Source organism: Papio anubis, chromosome 1 (assembly GCF_008728515.1).
Source record: "Papio anubis isolate 15944 chromosome 1, Panubis1.0, whole genome shotgun sequence".
In the NCBI taxonomy this organism is placed as follows: Eukaryota; Metazoa; Chordata; class Mammalia; order Primates; family Cercopithecidae; genus Papio; species Papio anubis.
Genome location: NC_044976.1, coordinates 83314709 through 83336414, shown reverse-complemented (window position 1 = coordinate 83336414; position 21706 = coordinate 83314709). Strand labels below are relative to the sequence as shown.

Sequence of the window (21706 nt, the reverse complement as noted above, 5' to 3'; positions counted from 1 at the left end):
TGTTGGTTAGGCTGGTCTCAAACTCCTGACCTCAAATGATCTGCCCGCCTCAGTCTCCTAAAGTGCTGGGATTACAGGTGTGAGCCGCCATGCCTGGCTGAGATTGGCCATTTTGAACAAGATTGGTGGCTGTGTGGAAAAGTAGGAGGTAGAGGGTCTGGAATAATTTTTCATGTAGTTTTAGAAATGGGAGACGGTCCCTGCCATAGCTAGAGTTCTTTTTTATTCTGTGTTCATAAAGAGGCTTTTCACTGTATGACATGCCATGTGTACCAGCTCAAGTTTAGGGAAAGCAAGTTACTTCAAAAGGAGCTGAAGGAGAGGCTTTCCTGGGTATTTAAAATTAATCTTCTGTGGCAGAAATGCAATGGCACGTCATGATTCTGAGATGAAAGAAGAATGTCTAAGGGAAGACCTGAAGTTTTACTTCATGAGCCCTTGTGAAAAATACCGAGCCAGATGCCAGATTCCGTGGAAACTGGGTTTGCAGATTTTGAAGATAGTCATGGTCACCACACAGGTAACTTATATTATTATTTCATTTGATTTTTCCCTTACCCCAAGACAAAACTCTTTTCATGTGTTCTGTACTTGACTTTTGTTCTGAAAAGCCCACATTCAAGTTCCTAAAACTAAAATTATGTTGACTCTGGAGAGCAGAGGGTAGGTTGAAGTTCTGTTTAGAAGACAATCTTAGTAAGAGATCCTGAGGTCCTCTCTGTACAGGTTCTGTAAATGCTGAATAAATGTCGATCTGTGGTGAGGGGTTTCTATCTCTGAGTGACACACATTTGTGTTCTGGAACTCTCTTTATTAAACACAGCTTATTCAAATATACTTTCAAAATCTGCATTTTTTTGTCTTCAGACTTACAGAATCCTAAGTTTTCCTTGTATCATATCAATGTGCTCTATCTAAGTAAACACTGATCCCAGGCACTATCAGGATTATACAAAAGCTGCATTTAGACCTTTTGTTCAAGTTCATATTGTTGAGCTCTTTATTACCGGTATCAAAACAGCCATCAGAGTTTTCCTCTAGTTTTGGGGCCTGTATTGCTGAACCAGTATTGGGGAGGCTTCTCTATAGGTCAAGGGTCCCCAATCCCTGGGCCATGGACCTGTTAGGAACCAGGCTGCACAGCAGGAGGTGAGTGGTAGGCAAGGGAGCAAAGCTTTATCTGTTTTTATAGCTGCTCCCCATGGCTTGCAGTACTGCCTGAGTTCTGCCGCCTGTCAGATCAGTGGTGGCATTAGATTCTCATAGGAGCGCAAACCCAATTGTTAACTGCACATTCAAAGGATCTAGGTTGCAGGCTCCTTATGAGAATCAAATGCCTGATGATCTGTCACTGTTTCCCACCACCCCTAGATGGGACCTTCTACTTACAGGAAAACAAGCTCAGGGCCCCCACTGATTCTACATTATGGTGAGTTGCATAATTGTTTCATTATATATTACAATGTAGTAATAATAGAAATAAAATGCACAACTAGTGTAATGCACTTGAATCATCCTGAAACCATTACCCACCCACCCCCACCCCCACCCACCCGCTCCAGTCCCTGGAAAAATTGTCTTCCGCAAAACCAGTCCCTGGTGCCAACAAGGCTGGGAATCATTGCCGTAGTTAACTATATTTGAAACACATGCCCTTTTAAACTGATTAGGGATATGTGGCTCTATTGGCAAATAATCATTCTGTTATCAGTGTAGAGGTGTGTAAAGATGTTATTTCTGGTACATAAAAATAAATACTTAAAAATACCTTTATGTAGTTTTAGAAATGGGAGAAGGTCCCTGCCATAACTAGAGTTGCTTCTTTATTCTGTGTTCATAAAGAGGCTTTTCAGTGTATGATATGCCATATGTACCAGCTCAAGTTTAGGGAAAGCAAGTTACTTCCAAAGAAACGACAAGGTTGAGATGCAAAGACGTTGTTAAATGTGTATGCTTATTGTTAGCTTATTTTCATTCTCATTCTTGGTTTTGAAGTTTTGGTCTTGGCAACCAATAATATATCTATTCTAGATATAGGTCCTGTCTTCAGAATTTGCAGTGTAGGAATATAGATCAGTTAATTAAGCTGCTTCTAGCTTTGTCTTATGCCTACCTTTCTTATCCATATACATTCGATGCTAATATTATCTTAATTTTTCATAGAATAGCCTTTATTGTGTCACTCTCCTGTTCAGAAACTTTATTGTGTCACTCTCCTGTTCAAAACCCTACTTCCTGTAATCCCAGCATTTTGGGAGGCCGAGGCGGGTGGATCACGAGGTCAGGAGATCGACACCATCCTGGCTAACACGGTGAAACCCTGTTTCTACTAAAAATACAAAAAATTAGCTGGGCGTGGTGGCGGGCGCCTGTAATCCCAGCTACTGGGGAGGCTGAGGCAGGAGAATGGCATGAACCTGGGAGGCGGAGCTTGCAGTGAGCTGAGATCGCACCACTGCACTCCAGTCTGGGCGACAGAGCGAGACTCGACTCAAAAAAACAAACAAAACAGAAAACAAACAAAAAAACCCCCCTACTTCCCAAGAAGAAAATTTCACCTCTCTAGCCTGGAATTCAAAGAGTTCCAGTCTCCTTCAACTTGTCTTTCCAACAAGTTTTCATCTGCTGTTTCCTACCCAAATCCCAGTCAGACAGGCCAACCCAATGATTCTCTTCCACATCCTGTTTGTTCCTCCAAGTCCAGGGTGATTCTTTTTCTCCTCACCTTTCAGGTACTATTTGAAGTCCCATCTCCCCCACTGGGCCTTGCCTGACCATCCAGCACGTGGTTTTCTTTAGTACTTCTTCCTGTCTACATGACTGATTTTATTTTTTATTATTTTTTCAAGGTGGAGTCTCTCTGTGTCACCCAGGCTGGAGTGCAGTGGCACAATCATAGCTTACTGCAACCTCGAACTCCTGAGCTCAAGAGATCTTCCCACCTCAGCCTTTTAAACAGCTGACTAAAGGCACATGCCACTGCACCTGGCTTTTTATTTTATTTTTGTAGAGATGGGGTCTTGCTTTGTTGCCCAGACTATATTTGAACTTGTGGTTTCAAATAGTCCTCTCGCCTTGGCCTACCAACGGGCTGGGATTACAGGCATAAGCCACTGTGCCCAACCTACTAATTTTACTTTAAATAACAAAATATTTCTGGGAACTATAGTTTACTTTTCATATAGGCATACCCTGCTTCCCCTAATAAAATTGGGAAGGATTAAACTTTTGTTTCCATATAGGATCATTCTAACAAATTTTGCTATTTGGGTGATATCTAATTGGAGCAGATTTCTTGTTTACCATTCCTTGCATAATATCTCACTTTTCCCTCCCTCTCTTTTTCTGTTTTTTTTTTTTTTTTTTTTTTTTTTTTTTTTTTTGTGCTCCATCCTCAAGTCTAATGGGATGGGTATGAGGGCTGATGAGAAAGAAAACAATTTTTTAAATTCTTACTCTGAATTCTGCAGTAATTTATAATCTTGAGAGAGGTGTCTACATTCTTTTGCTAGTTCTATTCTTTCTCTCCCATATCTTTTGTACATAATTAGAGCAGCATCTTGTTTTTACCTGGTACAGAATATTTTATCCTACATTGATTTCATAATGAGGTCTTAAATTTACAATCTTTGCCAGACTACACTTATAAGTAATTATTTTTCTGTCTTGTATCATACTCTCAGCAAATCTTAATGTCTAATTAGTGGGACTAGGATGCATTTTGCTGTCAACGCCTTTAAAAAAAAAACCCAGTCATTTGGACAATACCATCTTCCTTACTCTTACTCTGCAGTGAGTGTTTGGTTCTGTCATAACAAGAAAGGGACTTCGCAGTTTCCTTCCCAGGATTTGTCTCCTTTAAGAGATGACTTGAAAATCCCAACCTTCCCCAGTGCTGGGCCATGCATTTTGATCTTGGCTTGTTCTATGAATAGAATGGAGGAAATTTCTTGCTCCTGATGCCAGATAGGGGAGGTTCCAAGCAGAGATTACAACAGAGTCCTCTCATCCCCAAAGCTGAGTTTTGATGAGCTTTGAGTTTAAGGTTGTGGCTTCAAATATCAGCAAACTATATACCACTTTCATAGTCAATTTGTTCATTCCCTAGTTCACATTTTGTTTGTTTATTTGTTTCTTTAGCTTTACTATTGTGGGAGGAATGGGTCTAATATCCCTGCCTCTAGAGTTAAATTGGCAGCATTTCAGTTTAAGAGGTTGTGGGGCCAAGAGGTTGAGAGAACAAACAGACTCTAGAATCAAACAGACCTGGGTCCAGATCCTTACTCTAACATTTTCTGGATATTCCAACCTGGATAAATTACTTGACTTCAGATGTATCAAATGGGATTATATTCATCAGCTGATTCAGTGTTTGACGTTGTGATGGGCATTATTTCATTTCCTGAGTATATGATAGTAGGGGAAAAGGAAAAACATTCCTGTCCTTGCAGAGCACAGTGTAATAGCTCCCTCATAGGGTATTGAGAATTAAATGAAAAATAATAAATTTTAGCACAATGCCTGGTTCTCAACAGATAAGAGTTGTTATTCAGTACCATGCAGTGTTGTTCTTTTCCACATTGTATCCCAGCTTGGCTCAGAGTAAGCACTCAGCAAACTTTGATTGAAGAACTTCATTCATGTGTGGTGTGTATACCAGTTTTTTCATATGTGTCAGTAGTTTTAATAAAACTTTGAAGCAATCGTGTGTGTTGTTTCCCTGGTTTACATTTTACCTTTCAAGAGCAACATGACCTTTTCTGGCTTCTCCTACAGGCACCATTGACAGAAATCACATGCTTAGAAGAACTTATAACCTTCTGTTGCTTAATTTTCAGCACAAGTTGGATGATGTGGGACTTCTTATGTGATGTTTTCCTTAGAATAGCTGAGTTTTAGCAGTTGCACAATCCTTTGACATGGCATTTGAGGAATGTGACATGGAGTCTCAAATGCTGAACAGTAGCATCTGTGTACATTCTCAAGTGATAGTTGCCTTTCCTAATTTTGAAAAGCTAGCACTTAAATTCATTAGAAGAAGCATCCCAAAAAACTTTTTCAGCAGAAGGAAGTTGTTTTTGTAGCATAACACAGATGACGTTGGAATTAGACTTGGCTTCCATTCTGGTTAGGTGACTTAGGCAATTTAATGAAGCTAAATCTCAGGTTCCACATACGTAAAATGGAATAACAGTAGTAACATTTTCATAGACCACTTGGAGTAAAGGAGACACTGCATGTAAAGCAGTTAGCACAGTACCTGGCATATAATAATTGCTGAAAATGGTGACTATTTTTCCTAATTGTTTAGTATTTTTTAAAATGACAAAATATAAAAGCTAAAAAATGTAAACCATGAAAAAAACCTTATGCCTATATGTTGTTTGCATATGCAAATTAATATTAGCTATTTTGCTTTATTTTTTTAGAGACAGGTCTTGCTATATTGCCAAGGCTAGCCTTGAACTCCTGGGCTTAAGCGATCCTCCCACCTCGGCCTCCCAAGCAGCTGGGACTACAGCCACAGACCACCTCACCCTGCTAAATTAACATTAGTTTTATCTGAATTGTTCAGAATTGTGTCTTGTATATTATTGTTTAGATGTATCATTTTGAACCATGGAATGACAACAAATAACAGAACTGTCAGTGTCATCTAGTTACACTTGCTAATTTTACATATGAAGAAAACAGTCCCAAAATTTGGTGGCTTAGTTGAGTGAGGACTTGGGGCAAACCTTCTAGTCTCATTGTTTTATAAGGCAGCTGAAGAGATCACTTAGGGAGGTGGGGAGAGGTGTGTGGGACAGGGCTTATAGAGATTTGACTACCAGCACTGCCTGTGTGTGTATGTAAGAGAGACAGAGAAGACACGAATAAGAGTGCATGCATGTGAGAGAGTGTGAATGTACGCTTGTGCATGTGGGAGTGCGTGCATGATGGGGTATTTGTGTAGCTGTGTGTGTAGTTTCCTAGGTTTTTTGTAAACTTTTGGTGTTAATTTCCTCCATTTTTGGGTTCCAAGAAGAAAACTTTCACTTCTGGTGAAGAGAACCCTTGGGTGCCTAAATTCTGCCAGAATACAATGACAATGAAAGGGAGAATAAGTGGGCATTTTTCAGGAGTAGGTGGATGCTTGGTGACAGTGAATGGGTTTGACATCATACAAGTAAAGCATGCTCTGTTATTCTTTCATGTGCTTTGATACTGTAGAATTTGGTGAGGGAAACTCTCAGGTGTAAATTTTATACAAGAATTCTTACAGAGCTGAATTAATTGAATTCTTTTGACAACTATTACCTCCTAGCTGAAGTAAGTATTTATGTAGGCTACTTTTAAAAGACATATGTAAAACATAGCTGTGATTTTAAAAAATACTACAATTTCTAAACCTTTTTTTTTTTTTTTGAGACGGAGTCTCGCTCTGTCGCCCCAGCTGGAGTGCAGTGGCCGGATCTCAGCTCACTGCAAGCTCCACCTCCCGAGTTTAAGCCATTCTCCTGGCTCAGCCTCCTGAGTAGCTGGGACTACAGGTGCCCGCCACCTCGCCCAGCTAGTTTTTTGTATTTTTTAGTAGAGACAGGGTTTCACCGTGTTAGCCAGGATGGTGTCGATCTCCTGACCTCATGATCCGCCTGCCTCGGCCTCCCAAAGTGCTGGGATTACAGGCTTGAGCCACCGCACCCAGCCAATTTCTAAATCTCAAATCAATACAATGAGTTACTGCTTTACTAAGTAATCGATTTTGAAAACAATTAACTTGAAATCCAAGTATGAGAAAAATGGATTGAGACTTAGCTGATTTGGATTCTTTCTTTCTTAATTAAAGGCCAGTAGGGTCACTAGTCATTGGGAGCAGTAATCTCTTCTAATTTTATGCTACTTTGAATTGCTGGTGTAGCTTGATGAGGTTATTCTTCTGTGGGACTTGTGTTTTGACATTGATGCTATTAGTATAAACCAAAAAAATTGATATTCTTTTCTGATGTTTATAGGTAATTGTTGATGATAGTGAGAAGACATTTGCCTCCCCTGATAAATGGTATATTTCATGTATTTCTATTTTATTTTATTTTTTAGCTTGTTCGTTTTGGTTTAAGTAACCAGCTGGTGGTTGCTTTCAAAGAAGATAACACTGTTGCTTTTAAGCACTTGTTTTTGAAAGGATATTCTGGTACAGATGAAGATGACTACAGCTGCAGTGTATATACTCAGGAGGATGCCTATGAGAGCATCTTTTTTGCTATTAATCAGGCAAGTGTTTTGTTGTGAATGACCTATACTTTAACAATGTATTGATACGTGGCCTTGTCTTAGCAAACAAACAAAAATTATACATATGTTAAAATATTCTAATGTAAGTTTTGCAGTCTGCCAAAAAATGTTTATTGCTATTTCTGAAGCTACATTTCTTTTTTTTTTTTTTTGAGACAGAGTCTCCCTCTGTTGCCGAGGCTGGGGTGCACTGCAAGCTCCGCCTCCAGGGTTCACATCATTCTCCTGCCTCAGCCTCCCGAGTAGCTGAGACTACAGGCGCCCGCCACCACGCCCAGCTAATGTTTTGTATATTTAGTAGAGACGGGGTTTCACTGTGTTAGCCAGGATGGTCTTGATCTCCTGACCTCGTGATCCGCCCACCTTGGCCCCCCAAAGTGCTGGGATTACAGGCCTCTGAAGCTACATTTCTACACAAAAGAGTTTCCTATTTTGACTTTTAAAAAAAGATTTATCTTTTTAATTTATCACTTCATACCTACTGCTTTTGGAAAATTACCCCAGATCAAATAGCAAGAGTAGATTTTTAATCTCAGAAGGCTTGATGAAAGCTTAGTATAAAATCAAAGATTCCAGCCTGGCGTGGTGACTCATGCCTGTAATCCCAGCACTCTGGGAGGCTAAAGTGGGTTGATCCTTTGAGTCCAGGAGTTTGAGACCAGTCTGGGCAACATTGTGAAACCCCATCTCTACAGAAATAAATACATAAATAAATAATAAAATAAATAAATAAACAAACAAACAATCAGGGATTCTGTGGCCTTAATTGTGATGTTTTAGCATTAATAACCCTAGCTGAATCTCAAGAATATGGAACATAAAATAGTTGTATGTAGACAGGTCTGAGAAAGCAGATTTGTAGACTTAAAGAAATAATTTAGGAAAGAGAAACTGTTCCTGTTCTTTTCCGTTCATTCAAAAAATATTGAAGTATCTAATATGTAGCAGGTGTTATTCCAGACATTGAGGATGCAGCAGTGAATAACACAGACAAAACACCTTCCTTTATAGAGCTTGATTCTAGAAGGAAGAGTTAGACAAAAAGAAGTGAAATGTATACTATCAAATGCTGGCTCCCTGAGAACACCACACAAAAAACATGTTGATGAGCAAAGCTGAGCTTATTACTTAGAGTGGTAAGGGAGATGCTATATTGATCAGATGCCATATTGCCTTTGGTAAGGAGGGAGTTCTTTAATGTGAGGGGAGCTTGATTAGAATTAGGTAAGGATGATGATATAATAATTTAGGACTGATGAACATGGCAAGGTGAGGATTGGGGAGGCAGTTTCAAACAATCTTGGAGTTGTTTTCAGACAAAATCTTCCAATTGATATATATTTCAATGAGTTTTTTTGGATGTTCCTGAAATAATACAGGGACTTTTATGGTCCAGGGCAAAAATTTTCAGTAATAGTAAAATCATATTAATGAAGACAGAGCTAGTAAAGCCCTATTAGTGCAGATAGCCAACAGTAAAGCCATGTTAACGTAAGCTCAGGTAAGCTAATGTTGGTTCATGTTAGTCATTGATATAAGCTGTGGAGTGTGGATGGCTCATGTCCTCAGTAGATGTTAGAAAGTAATAACTGCTAAGGAGTAAAGCAGGGAAGGAGATGTGAAGTGCCTGGGTGTGGTGATAGATGTTTGTGATTTTCTTTCTTTCTTTTTTACTGCATTTATTTTATTTTTATTTGACAGGGCATAATTGTACCCAGTATATAGTTATGGGGTACAATGTGATGTTTTGATGTATGTTTGCAATTTTCCTTGGCTTAGGGATGGAAGGCCTCACTGAGGTGTGGAATTGAGAGCTGAAGGAGTGAGTAAACCCAGCGGCTATGTACATGGGTCTCCAGGCAGAGGGAACAGCAAAGGCCAGAGGCAAAAATAGGCGTGTGAGCTCCAGGAAGTGCCTGGAGGCCAGTGCAGCTTTGTGGCGGGGCGGGGGAGCCAAGGAACTGGAGTAGGAGATGAGGTCCTAGAGATAAGGCAGGACCTTGGCTTTGGTTGAGTGAGGTGGGAGCCGTCCATCACCATGTTTAGTTTCGAGTTCTGTGAGGCAGTGTCTTGCTGAACAACCTGAGAAGATTTCTTTGTAGTATTTTAAATCGGGAAGTTCTATTGAGGGACATGATGTAAACAATACAAAGTAACTAAAAGTACATTCTATATGCTATAACCTCTGATCAAAGTTTTAAAAGGTCATATGTGGTTTTTATTTGACTATTTTTTAATAGTATCATCAGCTAAAGGACATTACCCTGGGGACCCTTGGTTATGGAGAAAATGAAGACAATAGAATTGGCTTAAAAGTCTGTAAGCAGCATTACAAGAAAGGGACCATGTTTCCTTCTAATGAGACACTGAATATTGACAACGACATTGAGCTCGGTAATGCAGTGATAATTTCATGATGTGCCTTTATCGTCTTGTGGTAAGAGCAAAAATGCCCTCATGTGCTAGCAACCCAGATGGAACAACATTGCTTTAGTGACAGCTAACCTGTCAGGGGCTGACACTCCAACATTGGCCTGCAGAGGGGCTTTGGCTCAGGAAACTGTGGGGTTGTGGCCATGGGACAGGGACAGCATTTGTGGATGTATTTGGAGCAACTCAAAAGATAGTTGGTTTTGGGGTATATTCACAGGTCCTGTTTTTGGGGTTTTTTCCCCTAGGAGGGGATGATTAGGCTTTTTGAAAAAATGGTCTGTATGTGTTAAATGAAATAATATATGTAAAGATGCTTTGTATACTTGTTTTTATTATTTGTAAAATACAGAAATGCTCTTCAAAGGTGAATTGTGATTAATAATTCATTTTCTCTCTTAGGAGATCCCTTGGCAACAAGTTAATGGCTAATCAAGTCGAATTGTTTTGTGCTATTTTGTTAAGCATTTAAGAGCATACTGTATATAAATGCGAGGTGTTTGGCTTAAGACTTTTTGTTTTTTTTTAATACTGTTTTATTATTTTATTGTTTTGTTATTCACTCAACAAACCTCTGGTGTGTAGTCATCATGTCCAGAGCACTCAGTTTTATGTGCTGGGGTTGCAAAGATTAATCAGTTGTGGCTCCTCAAGTACTAACAGTTCAGGAGTAGGGATTCTAACAGCAGTTTAAATTTAGAATACTTTTATTAAAATTAGAGTTTCACATTGATGAGTTCATTTGATCGTACTTCCTATAATCTGATCTTAAGGTGCCTTGATGACACAACAGGAGAATACCCTATGAGACAGAGGTTTTAATTTTTCTATAGGCTGCCCACTCAGAATCTCTTCGTGAGTAAATGTGTCATGTGCTCTTGACTCTGAAAGAACCAGCCCATAAGCCAGCACATGTGGTATCTGGCTCCCACGGTGCTTTCAGAGACCATCTAGAGGAGAGTTACCTGGTTCTGTAGCTGGCAACATTGAAATGTCACTTGTCACTTGTCTTATCTCCCTGGAAGCTTCTGCTAACTTGAGATCTATTTGGTAGTCCACCTACAGGGGCTAATCCTGTTTTAATCTTTTACCTGGGTGGTCAGCTATGCTCTTCCCTGTAGGTGATTCCAGTAACTGTGACAGGAGGACTTGTCCTGTTACCCTCTGTTTCAAGTAAGCCATCTGTCCCTTGTCCTTTTAAAAATATGTGACTCTAATTGGATGTACCATACAGTGGTTTCCCAGTGATTCATATACTGTTTTTCTCAATTGATTTTTCTTGGAAAATTGATTAAAGAAATGTGACCAAAGTCATACCAGTGGCTAGATAGCACTGGCAATGCTGGAAAGCAGGATTTATTTCCTGCCCATTGGGCAGTCTTTCCCTTGTTCATTTCATTGCGCTCAGAATATGGACTATGTTTAACTAAATGGACAGAGGTTGGTTATTAATGAGTTTATTTTAACAGAAATTGCTTAAATATGTTAATTGTATTCTTTGACTTATTAAATATAACTTGTCAAAGAGAATCTTCTGACATCCCCAAAAGGTATAATGAAGATTCTTCAAATATGTGATACTAGATTTTAGGCCTTCTTTCCTTGGATATGTTGAAGGAAGCCTGCAGATACAAATAAGATTGAGTTTGACTTCATTCATTTGGCACTGTAGTTGATGTAGATGAATTAGCAGAAGCTGTTCCAGATTAACTACTTATGAATTTTGCACTATCTTTACTATTATGGGAATCATCCTTCAGTGTTCTAAACACAGATATTTGCCTACACGCCCAGCGTTCCTGGCGGGCTTATATTTAGCTTCACAGCTGATTGTGTAGATCAAGATTAGTGTTTCCCTTAATTTATGCTAATGGGTATATCCCTCCTGGTTCTGCCTCGAGAACTACAGCTTTCCAGGTCAGCCTCATTGGGAGGACTGTTATGAATCCTGTCAAAAAAATGTTTGGCTGGGCGCAGTGGCTCACGCCCTTAATCCCAGCACTTTGGGAGGCCAAGGCGGGCGGATTACCTGAGGTCGGGAGTTCGAGACCAGCCTGACCAACATGGAGAAACCCCATCTCTACTAAAATTACAAAATTATCCAGGCGTGGTGGCACATGCCTGTAATCCCAGCTACTTGGGAGGCTGAGGCAGGAGAATTGCTTGAACCCAGGAGGCAGAGGCTGCGGTGAGCCAAGATTGCACCATCCATCGCACTCTAGCCTGGGCAACAAGAGCTAAATTCCTTCTCAAAAAAAAAAATAACATTTGAGTAACTCACATTTTAATATAGTGTTTCATTTTCTGTAATACAATTTTTGAGTGTCTTATATTCTTTTCCACATGTTCTTAGCATGAGACATTATGACCATTTCATCATTTTTCCTTCTGTTTTAGGAACAGCAGGAATTTACCCTCCCCCTGAAAGGATGATTTCTTTGGCTGGAGTATTCTGTGAGATTCATATTCATTTGAGTTATGAGGCTGTTACTGTAGATATCAGTTTATTCTGCCTGAAGTTTGATGTTTTACTTAGGGCTTTTGCTATCTTGAAAAAACAACACAAAACGAACAAACTCAGTTCTGTTGCTACCACGTGCTTGGCGGCCTCGGCAGCAATGGCTATAAGTGGAAAGTCAGCCAGACTTCAGAGAGTTCTGAATGAATATTTAAACAAAGTGTAACCCTATAATTACAAAATCACACAAAATTTGAACAACCAAACAGACTTTTATAAGGCAAATTTTACAAATAGTGTAAAATTAACTAACAGAATTCTGTTCAATTTCTGTGAATCTAAGATACCATTTTTTTGAAAGACTCATCTGCTTTAGAGATGCTTAAAAGTAAAAAAAGTTGCATCTTAGAATAAATGAAATACAGGAGAAAAAGGCCTAGGACAGTGTGTGGCACAGAGAGCTTGAACATGTTTCTTCTTTCAGAATATAGTTGTTTACTCAGATCAGTTTAACTTTTTTTTTTTTTTTTAACTTCACCTTAGAATAAGAATGTTAGAGGTAGGAGGACCTTACATATCATCATTTTGACCTTTACAGTTGAGGAAACTGATGCTCAGTCAAGGTAAGCAACTAAGTCATGTAATGATTTAGTGACAGTAGGTCTTTCCTACTGAAAACCCAGCAACATGGGCATCAGCTGGGAGTTTATGAGAAATGCAGAATCTCAGGCCATGCCCTAGAGCCTCTGAATCCAAAAGTGCTTCTTAGCAGCAAGCTCCCCAAGTGGTTCACACACGTTAAATGTTTGAAGCACTGGTTCAGTGATCTCCAACTAAAGATCTTTGACTTCACATAGACATCTTTTTTACTGACTTCATCCAGTTCTTCACTGTCCATCACCACCTCCTGCCTTCAGTGCCTTCTGGATCCTACTTCGAAATCTTTGTGCATCAATATCACATTACAAAAGCCGTCAGAATGCTTGCCTCTCCTCCCTTCTCAACTGGATCCACTCAATCACCATTAGTCCCCAGCCTCTTCCATCCCTGTGTCCAGCTGATGCTTACTGGAGAAGTGTGCCAGATAGAAAGAACACCCTCATCTTCTTGCCATCATGTCTTCAAAGCTTCTTGCATAACTTGCTTCCACTTCTTTTCACCCTTGTGTTACAAAGGAGTACAGAGGTGAGGCCACAGTTAAAACCCTCACCAGAGCAGCGGGACACACTCCTTTCAGTTTCTGGGGAGTTGTGCCCTTTCTCTAGAAAGGTGTACCCAAATTTGCATCTCAAATCCAAACTTCCCTGAGCTCCACGCTCCTCATATATCCAACTGACTATCTGACAACTCCGCTGTGTTGCCTAATAGGAATTTCAAAACTGCTGTGTCTAAAACAGAACACTTTTAGCCTCCCCCATCTCCCTACCTACCCTGTGGCCCAAGCTGTTTCTTTCTTAGACTTCCCGAGTTTGAAAATGATACCAACATTTTCATATCATACTGTAATAACCTTGGTTATTCAAGCCCTGTACTTGAAGTTGTCAGTTGCCCCATTTTCACTGCCACCATTGTCATCCAAGCCACTACTTGCTTAGATGGTCTCCCTGCTTCTGGTCTTGCCTCTACCAGCCTCTTCCCTGCCCTGCAGAAACTGCAGTGGTAAATCAGATCATACCTCTTCCAGGCTTAAAAATCATTAGTGGCTTCCCATCCCATTTAGAATAAAATCCACAAGTCCTTTTAGAAACTAACCTCCTGCCTGCCTCTCCAGACCCCTGTCCTCACATTTCTGTTGTAGCATCCTTTCTGTTTGTTGAGCAAGCCAGGCCCTTTCTTGCTTGGAGGCCTTAGTGCTTGATTTTTTTTTTTTCCTATTTGGATCTATGCATAGCTGGTTCTTTTTCCTTTTAGGAAAAAGGTTTCAGTTCAAACATCTTTTGCACCTTTAAAGTCATTCCCTAACTATCTTTCCTAAGGTGGACTCTCCCTCTCTATTAGTCTGTTCTCATGCTGCTAATAAAGACATACCCAAGACTGGGTAATTTATAAAGGAAAGAGGTTTAATTGACTCACAGTTCTGCAGGGCTGGGGAGGCCTCAGGAAACTTACAGTCATGGTGGAAGGGGAAGCAAACACATCCTTCTTCACATGGTGGCAGGAAGGAGAAGTGCAGAGCAAAGTGAGGAAAGCCTCTTATAAAACCATCAGATCTCATGAGAACTCACCCATTATCACAAGAATAGCAGCATGGGGGTAACTGCCCCCATGATTCAATTACCTCCTGCTGGGTCCCTCCCACGACATGTGGGGATTATGGAAACTACAATTCAAGACGAGATTTGGTTGGGGACACAGCCAATCCATATCACCCTTTTAGTTATTCTTGTTCACTTTATCTTCAAAGTACTTCTCACACTGTGAAATTATCTTGTATATATTTTTGCTTATTGTTATTTCCCCCACTAGAATGTGAGCTCCATGAAGATGGTGACCGTGTCTGTCTTGTTCATTGCTTTAGCTTCAGTGCCTCGCACAGTGCCTGGCTTTCAGCAAATATTTACCGAATAAATGAATGAGTTGAGTACGGAGCCTGGGTCTTTGGTATTCTTCTAAAATATGTGCTCAGAGGTCAACCTCCTCAGTGCACTGGTAGAGCTCAGGCTCTAGAACCAAGCACAAGTAGATTTAACTTTTGGATAGCGAGTAGCTACCTGTATGACCTTGAGGAAGTTTCTTGGCCTCTCTGGACCTTGGTTTGTTCATTTGTGAAATGACAGTAATAGTGCCTATCACACAAGATTGCTTTGAAGATTAAATGGGATGATGCATTAATTGAGATAATATATAAAGTCCAACACAGTGTCTGGTATGGAGTTAAGTGCCCAATATGTTTTTGCTATTTCTATCATCAGTCTTTTCCTCCCTAAAAACAAGTTTCTTTTGACCAACTGCCCTCACTGTACTCATTAAGGTCTAATCAGGAAAACCAACATTGAATTGTTTTCTGACACTAATACTCCATCTGCCAAACACAGGGAGACATACTGTCTGCAAATGTCTTTTAAAAATATTATCTCTATTGAGTTGTCTGTTCAGCTCTGGGCCCTGTTTTTGGCTCAGGACATCTAATTTTCAGTAAACATAAGTGTATCCTGTGTATCAGGACATATTTTGAGTGCCAGCTAGATGCTAGGCAGTGGGCGTTTAGCAAGGTGCAACAAAGTTGTGCTCTTGATCTCAAAGACCTTATACTCTAGTTGGAAGGATAAATAGGCAAATGAAGAGTTGCAGTTGTGGAATAACACTTTTAAAGAATCAGCCAGTGAGTTTTCCAAGATTCATGGACACCTACTAGGTGCCAGGCACTGCACAAGGCCCCGACTGCACAAGGCCCCGACTTTTCCATTTCAAAGTCAGCATGGAAGGGGCAGCAACAGCCTGGGCGAGGGTCACCCATGCTGGTTTCATACCAATTCTGTCACTAGGTTTCTGTGGCCTTGAAAGGTGCTTGTCTTTAGAGCTCCTTGTTTCCTGCTTTGTAAAACAAGGATGTTAGCCTACACAATAATGAGACTAATTTTTATGTAAGGTTCTTGGAATCATTCTTCTATTATTTACAGCTCATAATTTGTTTTTACTTGAATACAACCTGTGTTCTTTTTCCTTCTCTTTATTTTTTTTACTTTGAAAAAGTGCCAGACTTACCAGAAAAGTTACAAAATAGCACAAAAATTTCCTGTGTACCCTTCATCCAGATTTCCCCAATACTACCTTTTTTTTTTTTTTTTTTTTGGAGATGGAGTTTTGCTCTTGTCACCCAGGCTGGAGTGCAGTGGTGTGATCTCGGCTCACTGTAACCTCCGCCTCCCAGGTTCAAGCAATTCTCCTGCCTCAGCCTCTTGAGTAGCTGGGATTACAGGCGCCCACCACCATGCCCAGCTAATTTCTGTATGTTTATAGGGACAGGGTTTCACCATGTTGGTCAGACTAGTCTCGAACTCCTAACCTCATGATTTGCCCACCCTGGCCTCCCAAAGAGCTGGGATTATAGGCGTGAGTCACCGCACCTGGCTAGTACTAACGTTTTATCACATTTGCTTGATCATTCTTTCTATGCATAAACATTTCTCCTGGAGGTGCAGACATGCTGTTCCTTTGCCCCTAAATACTTCAGTGTGCATTTCCCCAAAAAGAGAACATTCTCCTGCACAACCACTATACAGTCCTCAAAATAATGAGTTAACATTAGTACAATACTATAATCTATAAACCCTATTCACATTTCATAAATTTTCCTAATGTTCTTTATCATAAACTGAAAACTGCACTCAACTCCAGGATCCTATTCAGGATAACATCTGGCATTTAGTTATCATGTCAAGTCTTTTTAGTCTAAAGTTTCTTGGATTTTGTTTGTTTAACTTTTATGATATTGATACATTTAAAGAGTAGAATGTCTCTCACATTGGGTTTTTCTGTTTCTTCATGACTAGATTGGGGTTATACATTTTTTGGCAGGAACACCACACAAGTGATGTCATGCTTCTCAGTTCATTGTATCAGGAGGTACATGTCTGTTTATCTCATTATTGTGATGTAACTTTGATCACTTGGTGATCAAAGTTGTGGTGCCTGCCAGGTTCTCCACTGTGAGGTTACTATCATTTTTCCTGAATAATTGTTAAGTATTTTCTAGGGAGATACTTTGGAACTCCCTAAGTAATCTGCTTCTTGTCACACTTTTGCCCACTAGTTTTAGCACCCAATTCCTGCCTGAAACAACCATTTCTTGTTCTTTCATTGCCCTAGATTGTGTTCACTTAGACCTTCAGGACCTTTCCAAGGACCCTCTGGACTGGAAGAACTCATCATTCTTCAGACTGGAATTTTATCGGTAAATACATTTTAAAGCGTTATTCCCCAAGAGATGAGGGTGGGAGAAGGATAATAGTATAGTAAGATTATGACAATTTATACCTTTCAATATATTTTATTCAGGCTCTTACAGGTTGAAATCTCCTTTCATCTTAAAGGCATTGACCTACAAACAATTCATTCCCGTGAGTTACCAGACTGTTACGTCTTTCAGAATACGGCAAGTATCTTTGTTTTACTATCCACTTCCTTTTATTTTTCCCTACACTTTTTGTTGATGCAGGGTATAAAACGCAGCAGCCTACAGATGTGTTAAATGCAGTTGTGTTTAAAACAGAAGTAGTGATACAATATGGTACTTTTTTTTTTTTTTCCGGAGACATAGTCTCGCTCTGTCACACAGGCTGGAGTGCAGTGGCGAGATCTCAGCTCACTACAATCTCTGCCTTCCAGATTCAAACAGTTTTCATGCCTCAGCCTCCCGAGTAGGTGGGATTACAGGCATGTGCCACCACACCTGGCTAACTTTTTTGTATTTGTATTAATAGTAAAGACAGGACAGAGTTTTGCCACATTGGCCAGGTTGGTCTCGAACTTCTGGCCTCAAGTGATCTGCCCACCTAGGCCTCCCAAAATGCTGGGATTACAGGCATGAGCCATCATGCCCAGCCTCATTATGGTATTGTTGATCCAGAGACCATTACTTCTGAAGATGAAGCAAGCCCTTTTCAACTTTTAAAAACTAAGTTTCTACATTGAAAAGAAGAGCTTAAACAATTGGCTTTGACTTTCTACTCTCCTAATACATTTTTTAAATTGTTTATGCCGGGTGCAGTGGCTCATGCCTGTAATCCCAGCACTTTGGGAGGCCGAGAGGCGGATCACGAGGTCAGGAGATGGAGACCAGCCTGGCTAACACGGTGAAATCCCGTCTCTACTAAAAATACAAAAAAATTAGCTGGGCGTGGTGGTGGGCGCCTGTAGTCCCAGCTACTAGGGAGGCTGAGGCGGGAGAATGGCGTTATCCCGGGAGGCGGAACTTGCAGTGAGCCAAGATCGCGCCACTGCATTCCAGCCTGGGCGACAGAGCAAGATTCCGTCTCAAAAAAAAAAAAAAAAAAAAAAAAAAAATTGTTTATGAAGGTGTTTTAAATGTCTATAGTACTCTTCCCAGCTTTAGAGGAAGGTCTTTGCAAGTGTTGTAGCAAATGTTTTCAAACCTCGAGGCATAAACTGCTCCACTGATGGGAAGACCAGTCTGCAAAGTAGCAGTTGTTTCTCTTTTTATTTTGGGAGGGGGCATGTAAGTATAGTAGAAGAGATGGTGCACTTTTATGGGGAAGTAAGCTGCCTTCTCATTTTCATACACTTTCTTTCTTTGTCCTTCTCTCCTTCCTTCTTTTTCTCCCTCCCTCCCTTTCCTGTTCCTTAAGGGACTAAACTGAATGCCTAGCTGAAAGTTGTATATACTGTCCTTTAGCAATTCAGAAGAGTGTTTCATTCAACTATCAATAAATACTTAATGAGTCCTTACTATGCACCAGGCATTTTGCTATGCCCTAGAGGCACAGTGGCCCTCAGGAAAGCTTACAGCCTAGTGGGGGAAACAGAAAAACAAGTAAATGAAATAAAAGTAACTACTGATTATGATATGTGATAAGGAAGAATGTCTCCAGCTGCAAGCTCTCTGGGGTGGGTGGGCCAGAGGAGCACTGGGAGCATCTGCAGGGATGAGGGAAAGGCAGGAGAGGAGCATGGAGTTTGGTCTGCAAGGATGAGGTCATTGATGACTTTGTCATGATATGGTCAGAAGTGTGGGTTTAAAAATATTGGCTTTTCATTTTTATTTTGTTCTTTGGACTTCTATCTGCTTTGAGAAAAGCATTTTAGGGGCCCTCCTGGAGGAAACAGAGACCTTGAGTGCCAGTGCTAGTGAAGGTTTAGTTATAACTTACAGGTATAGAAATGAAGATGGTATGGTTTAATTCTCAAACCTCTGGTTTGAGTGTGTGATCTTCTTGGGTAGACTTGGCTTGTGTTCAGAGACAGGCAGGTGCATGTGGATTTGATCATCTACATATCCGCTCTCCAAGCTCTGCCAGTGAACTTTTTGGTTTTCTTAATGTGTTCACCCTAATAAGTACTTGGCACATATCACTTATAAACTGTAAATGATTTAAATGATTGATTTAAATTTCATAAGGTAGAAGATTGAGGGCATTTGGACATCTTAAGTTCAGCCTGCAGTCTTGGAGCAATCTTTGTTCTTTCTGAAAGCATTATATGTAGCTCTTGAAACAAATAGAAAAATAATTTCTAGCCTAACAAAAACTAAATTTCATACCCAAAGAACTAAATTGAAGGAAATGTTTTTAAATTCAATTCAGAATAATAAATGAGATCATTGTGTTCTTTCAAAGATTAGTTAATTTTGGTTTTTATTCCTAGGACTGTTTGTCTGTTTTGCTCTAGGATTTCTCTGAACCAGATATCTGATATCCTGTATTTAGTAAAACTTCACATATTAGCCCTTTTAATCATATTTGTTTCATTAATAACAGAAAGTTGTGAAGAAATCCTGTGATGTGAACATTTTCATTGGTATAATTCTCTTTGTTGCCTTAATTTATGTCTTTATTGTGAGTTCCTTAGCCTCTAATTGTACTTGTGTTTGTTTTTTACAATTTTGACTTAAAACCTTCATGCTAGAGGACTGAGAGATTTATATAGCACCATTCCAATACTGGGGTATTCTGAATTTGATTATAAACTTACCTGTACTGTTGAGTTTTATGCTTTCACATGTTTTCATGATCACAATTATTGTTTGTTTCCAGTTTTAGTGCTCCTTCAAGCATTTCTTGAAAGGCTGGTCTAGTGGTGAAAATTCCCTCAGCTTTTGCTTGTCTGGGGAGGGCTTTATTTCTTCTTCATTTCTGAAGGATGGCTTTGCTGGATATAGTATTCTTGACGACAGGTTTTTTTTTTTTTCTTTAAACCTTTTGAATATATCATCTCATTCTCTCCTGGCCTGATGTTTTTCTCTTGCAGCTTTTTTTTTTTTTGAGACAGAGTCTCCATCTGCCGTCCAGGCTGGAGTACAGTGGCACCATCTCTGCTCACTGCAAACTCTGCCTCCTAGGTTCATGCCATTCTCCTGCCTCAGCCTCCCGAGTAGCTGGGACTACAGGCACCCGCCACCATGCCCGGCTAATTTTTTTGTATTTTTAGTAGAGATGAGGTTTCACCATGTTGGCCAGGATGGCCTCCATCTCCTGACCTTGTGATCTTCCTGCCTCGGCCTCCCAAAGTGCTGGAATTACAGGCATGAGCCACTGCGCCCAGCCTACTTGCAGCTTTTAGAATTGTCTCTGTCTTTGACTTTTGACAGATTGATTATAATGGGCCTTGGAGAGAATCTTTTTGGGGTGAATCTAATTGGGGATCTTTGAGCTTCCTAGATCTGGATGTTCATATCTCTCCCAAGACTTGAGAAGTTTTCAGCTGGGTTATTTGAAAAGACCCGTCGTCAATTTCAGAAATTATTTTTATTTTATTTATTTATTTGTTTTGAGACAGAGTCTCAATCTGTTGCCCAGGCTGAAGTGCAGTGGTGTGATCTCAGCTCACTGCAACCTCTGCCTCCTAGATTCAAGTGATTCTCATGCCTCAGCCTCCCCAGTAGCTGGGATTACAGGCACCTGGAACCGCACCCAGCTAATTTTGTATTTTCTATTAGAGGTGCTGTTTCACCATGTTGGCCAGGCTGGTCTCAAACTCCTGACCTCAAATGATCCACCTGCCTTGGCCTTCCAAAGTGCTGGGATTACAGGCTTGGCCACTGTACCCGGTCAGAAATTCATTTTTCTTTGCTCGATGTAGTCTGTTGTTGAAGTTCTCAATTGTAATTTTTTTATTTCACTCATTGAGTTATTCAGCTCCAAGATTTCTGTTTGGTTCTTTTTTATGCTATGTCTCTCTGTTGAATTTCTCAATCAAATCATAAATTATTTTCCTGGTTTTATTGAATTGCTTGTATTCTCTTATATCTCACTCAGCTTTCTTAAGATCATTATTTTGAATTTTTCAGGCATTTTCTTTGGGTCCTGCTACTTGAGAATTATTATATTCCTTTGGGTGTCCTGTTTTCTTGCCTTTTCATGTTTCTTGTGTCCCTACATTGTTATCTGTGCATCTAGTGAAATAGTTGCTTTTTCCAATTTTATGGAATAGCTTTCCTAGGGATAGACTTTTTCCTGTAGATGGGCCCTAGAGTGTTGGTTGACTATAGTGCATTGGCTTTGGTTCTGGGCATACTCAGTAGTGTGGTGTCCATGCAGTTTGTTCAGTTGTGCTCCTTGTCAGTGATGTCTGTGATTGGCTCAGTGGCCTAGGCTGAGGGAGTTTTTAACAGCAATGGCACAGTTTTGCTGGAGGCAGGGATGCCAGATTGGTTGTTGGGCTGGACATGTGCATACATAATAAGCAGCAGGCTGTGTGGCAGGCTCTTCAACTGGGTAGGGGCAATTGCTGCCCAGCTGGCTGTCAGGTCAGGTGTGCATGGTTGTGGTGGGCCAGTAGGCTGTGAGGCAGGCTCTTTAGAGATGTGAGGTCACTGCTGAACTGGCTGTCAGGCCTGTGTGGGGTGTGGAGAGATAGCCAACTGTG

General features: G+C 40.3%; 1 protein-coding gene across 8 annotated transcripts in view; it reads left to right on the top strand.

Moving 5' to 3' along the window:
• MCOLN2 (mucolipin 2) overlaps nt 1-21706 on the top strand; it is a 72529-nt gene that overhangs the window by 28578 nt on the left and 22245 nt on the right. For 4 of the 8 annotated variants that reach the window (XM_021943447.2, XM_021943437.2, XM_021943440.2 and 1 more), the window contains exons 2-7: nt 361-520; nt 7081-7254; nt 9516-9669; nt 12103-12159; nt 16973-17057; nt 17162-17258. In XM_021943447.2, the coding sequence (XP_021799139.1) occupies nt 361-520; nt 7081-7254; nt 9516-9669; nt 12103-12159; nt 16973-17057; nt 17162-17258 (727 nt within the window). Of the gene's footprint in view, nt 1-360; nt 521-1371; nt 1430-7080; nt 7255-9515; nt 9670-12102; nt 12160-16972; nt 17058-17161; nt 17259-21706 lie in introns of those variants that run through there. The other 4 variants (XM_003892130.5, XM_009212006.3, XM_009212019.4 and 1 more) reach the window with 2 other exon arrangements.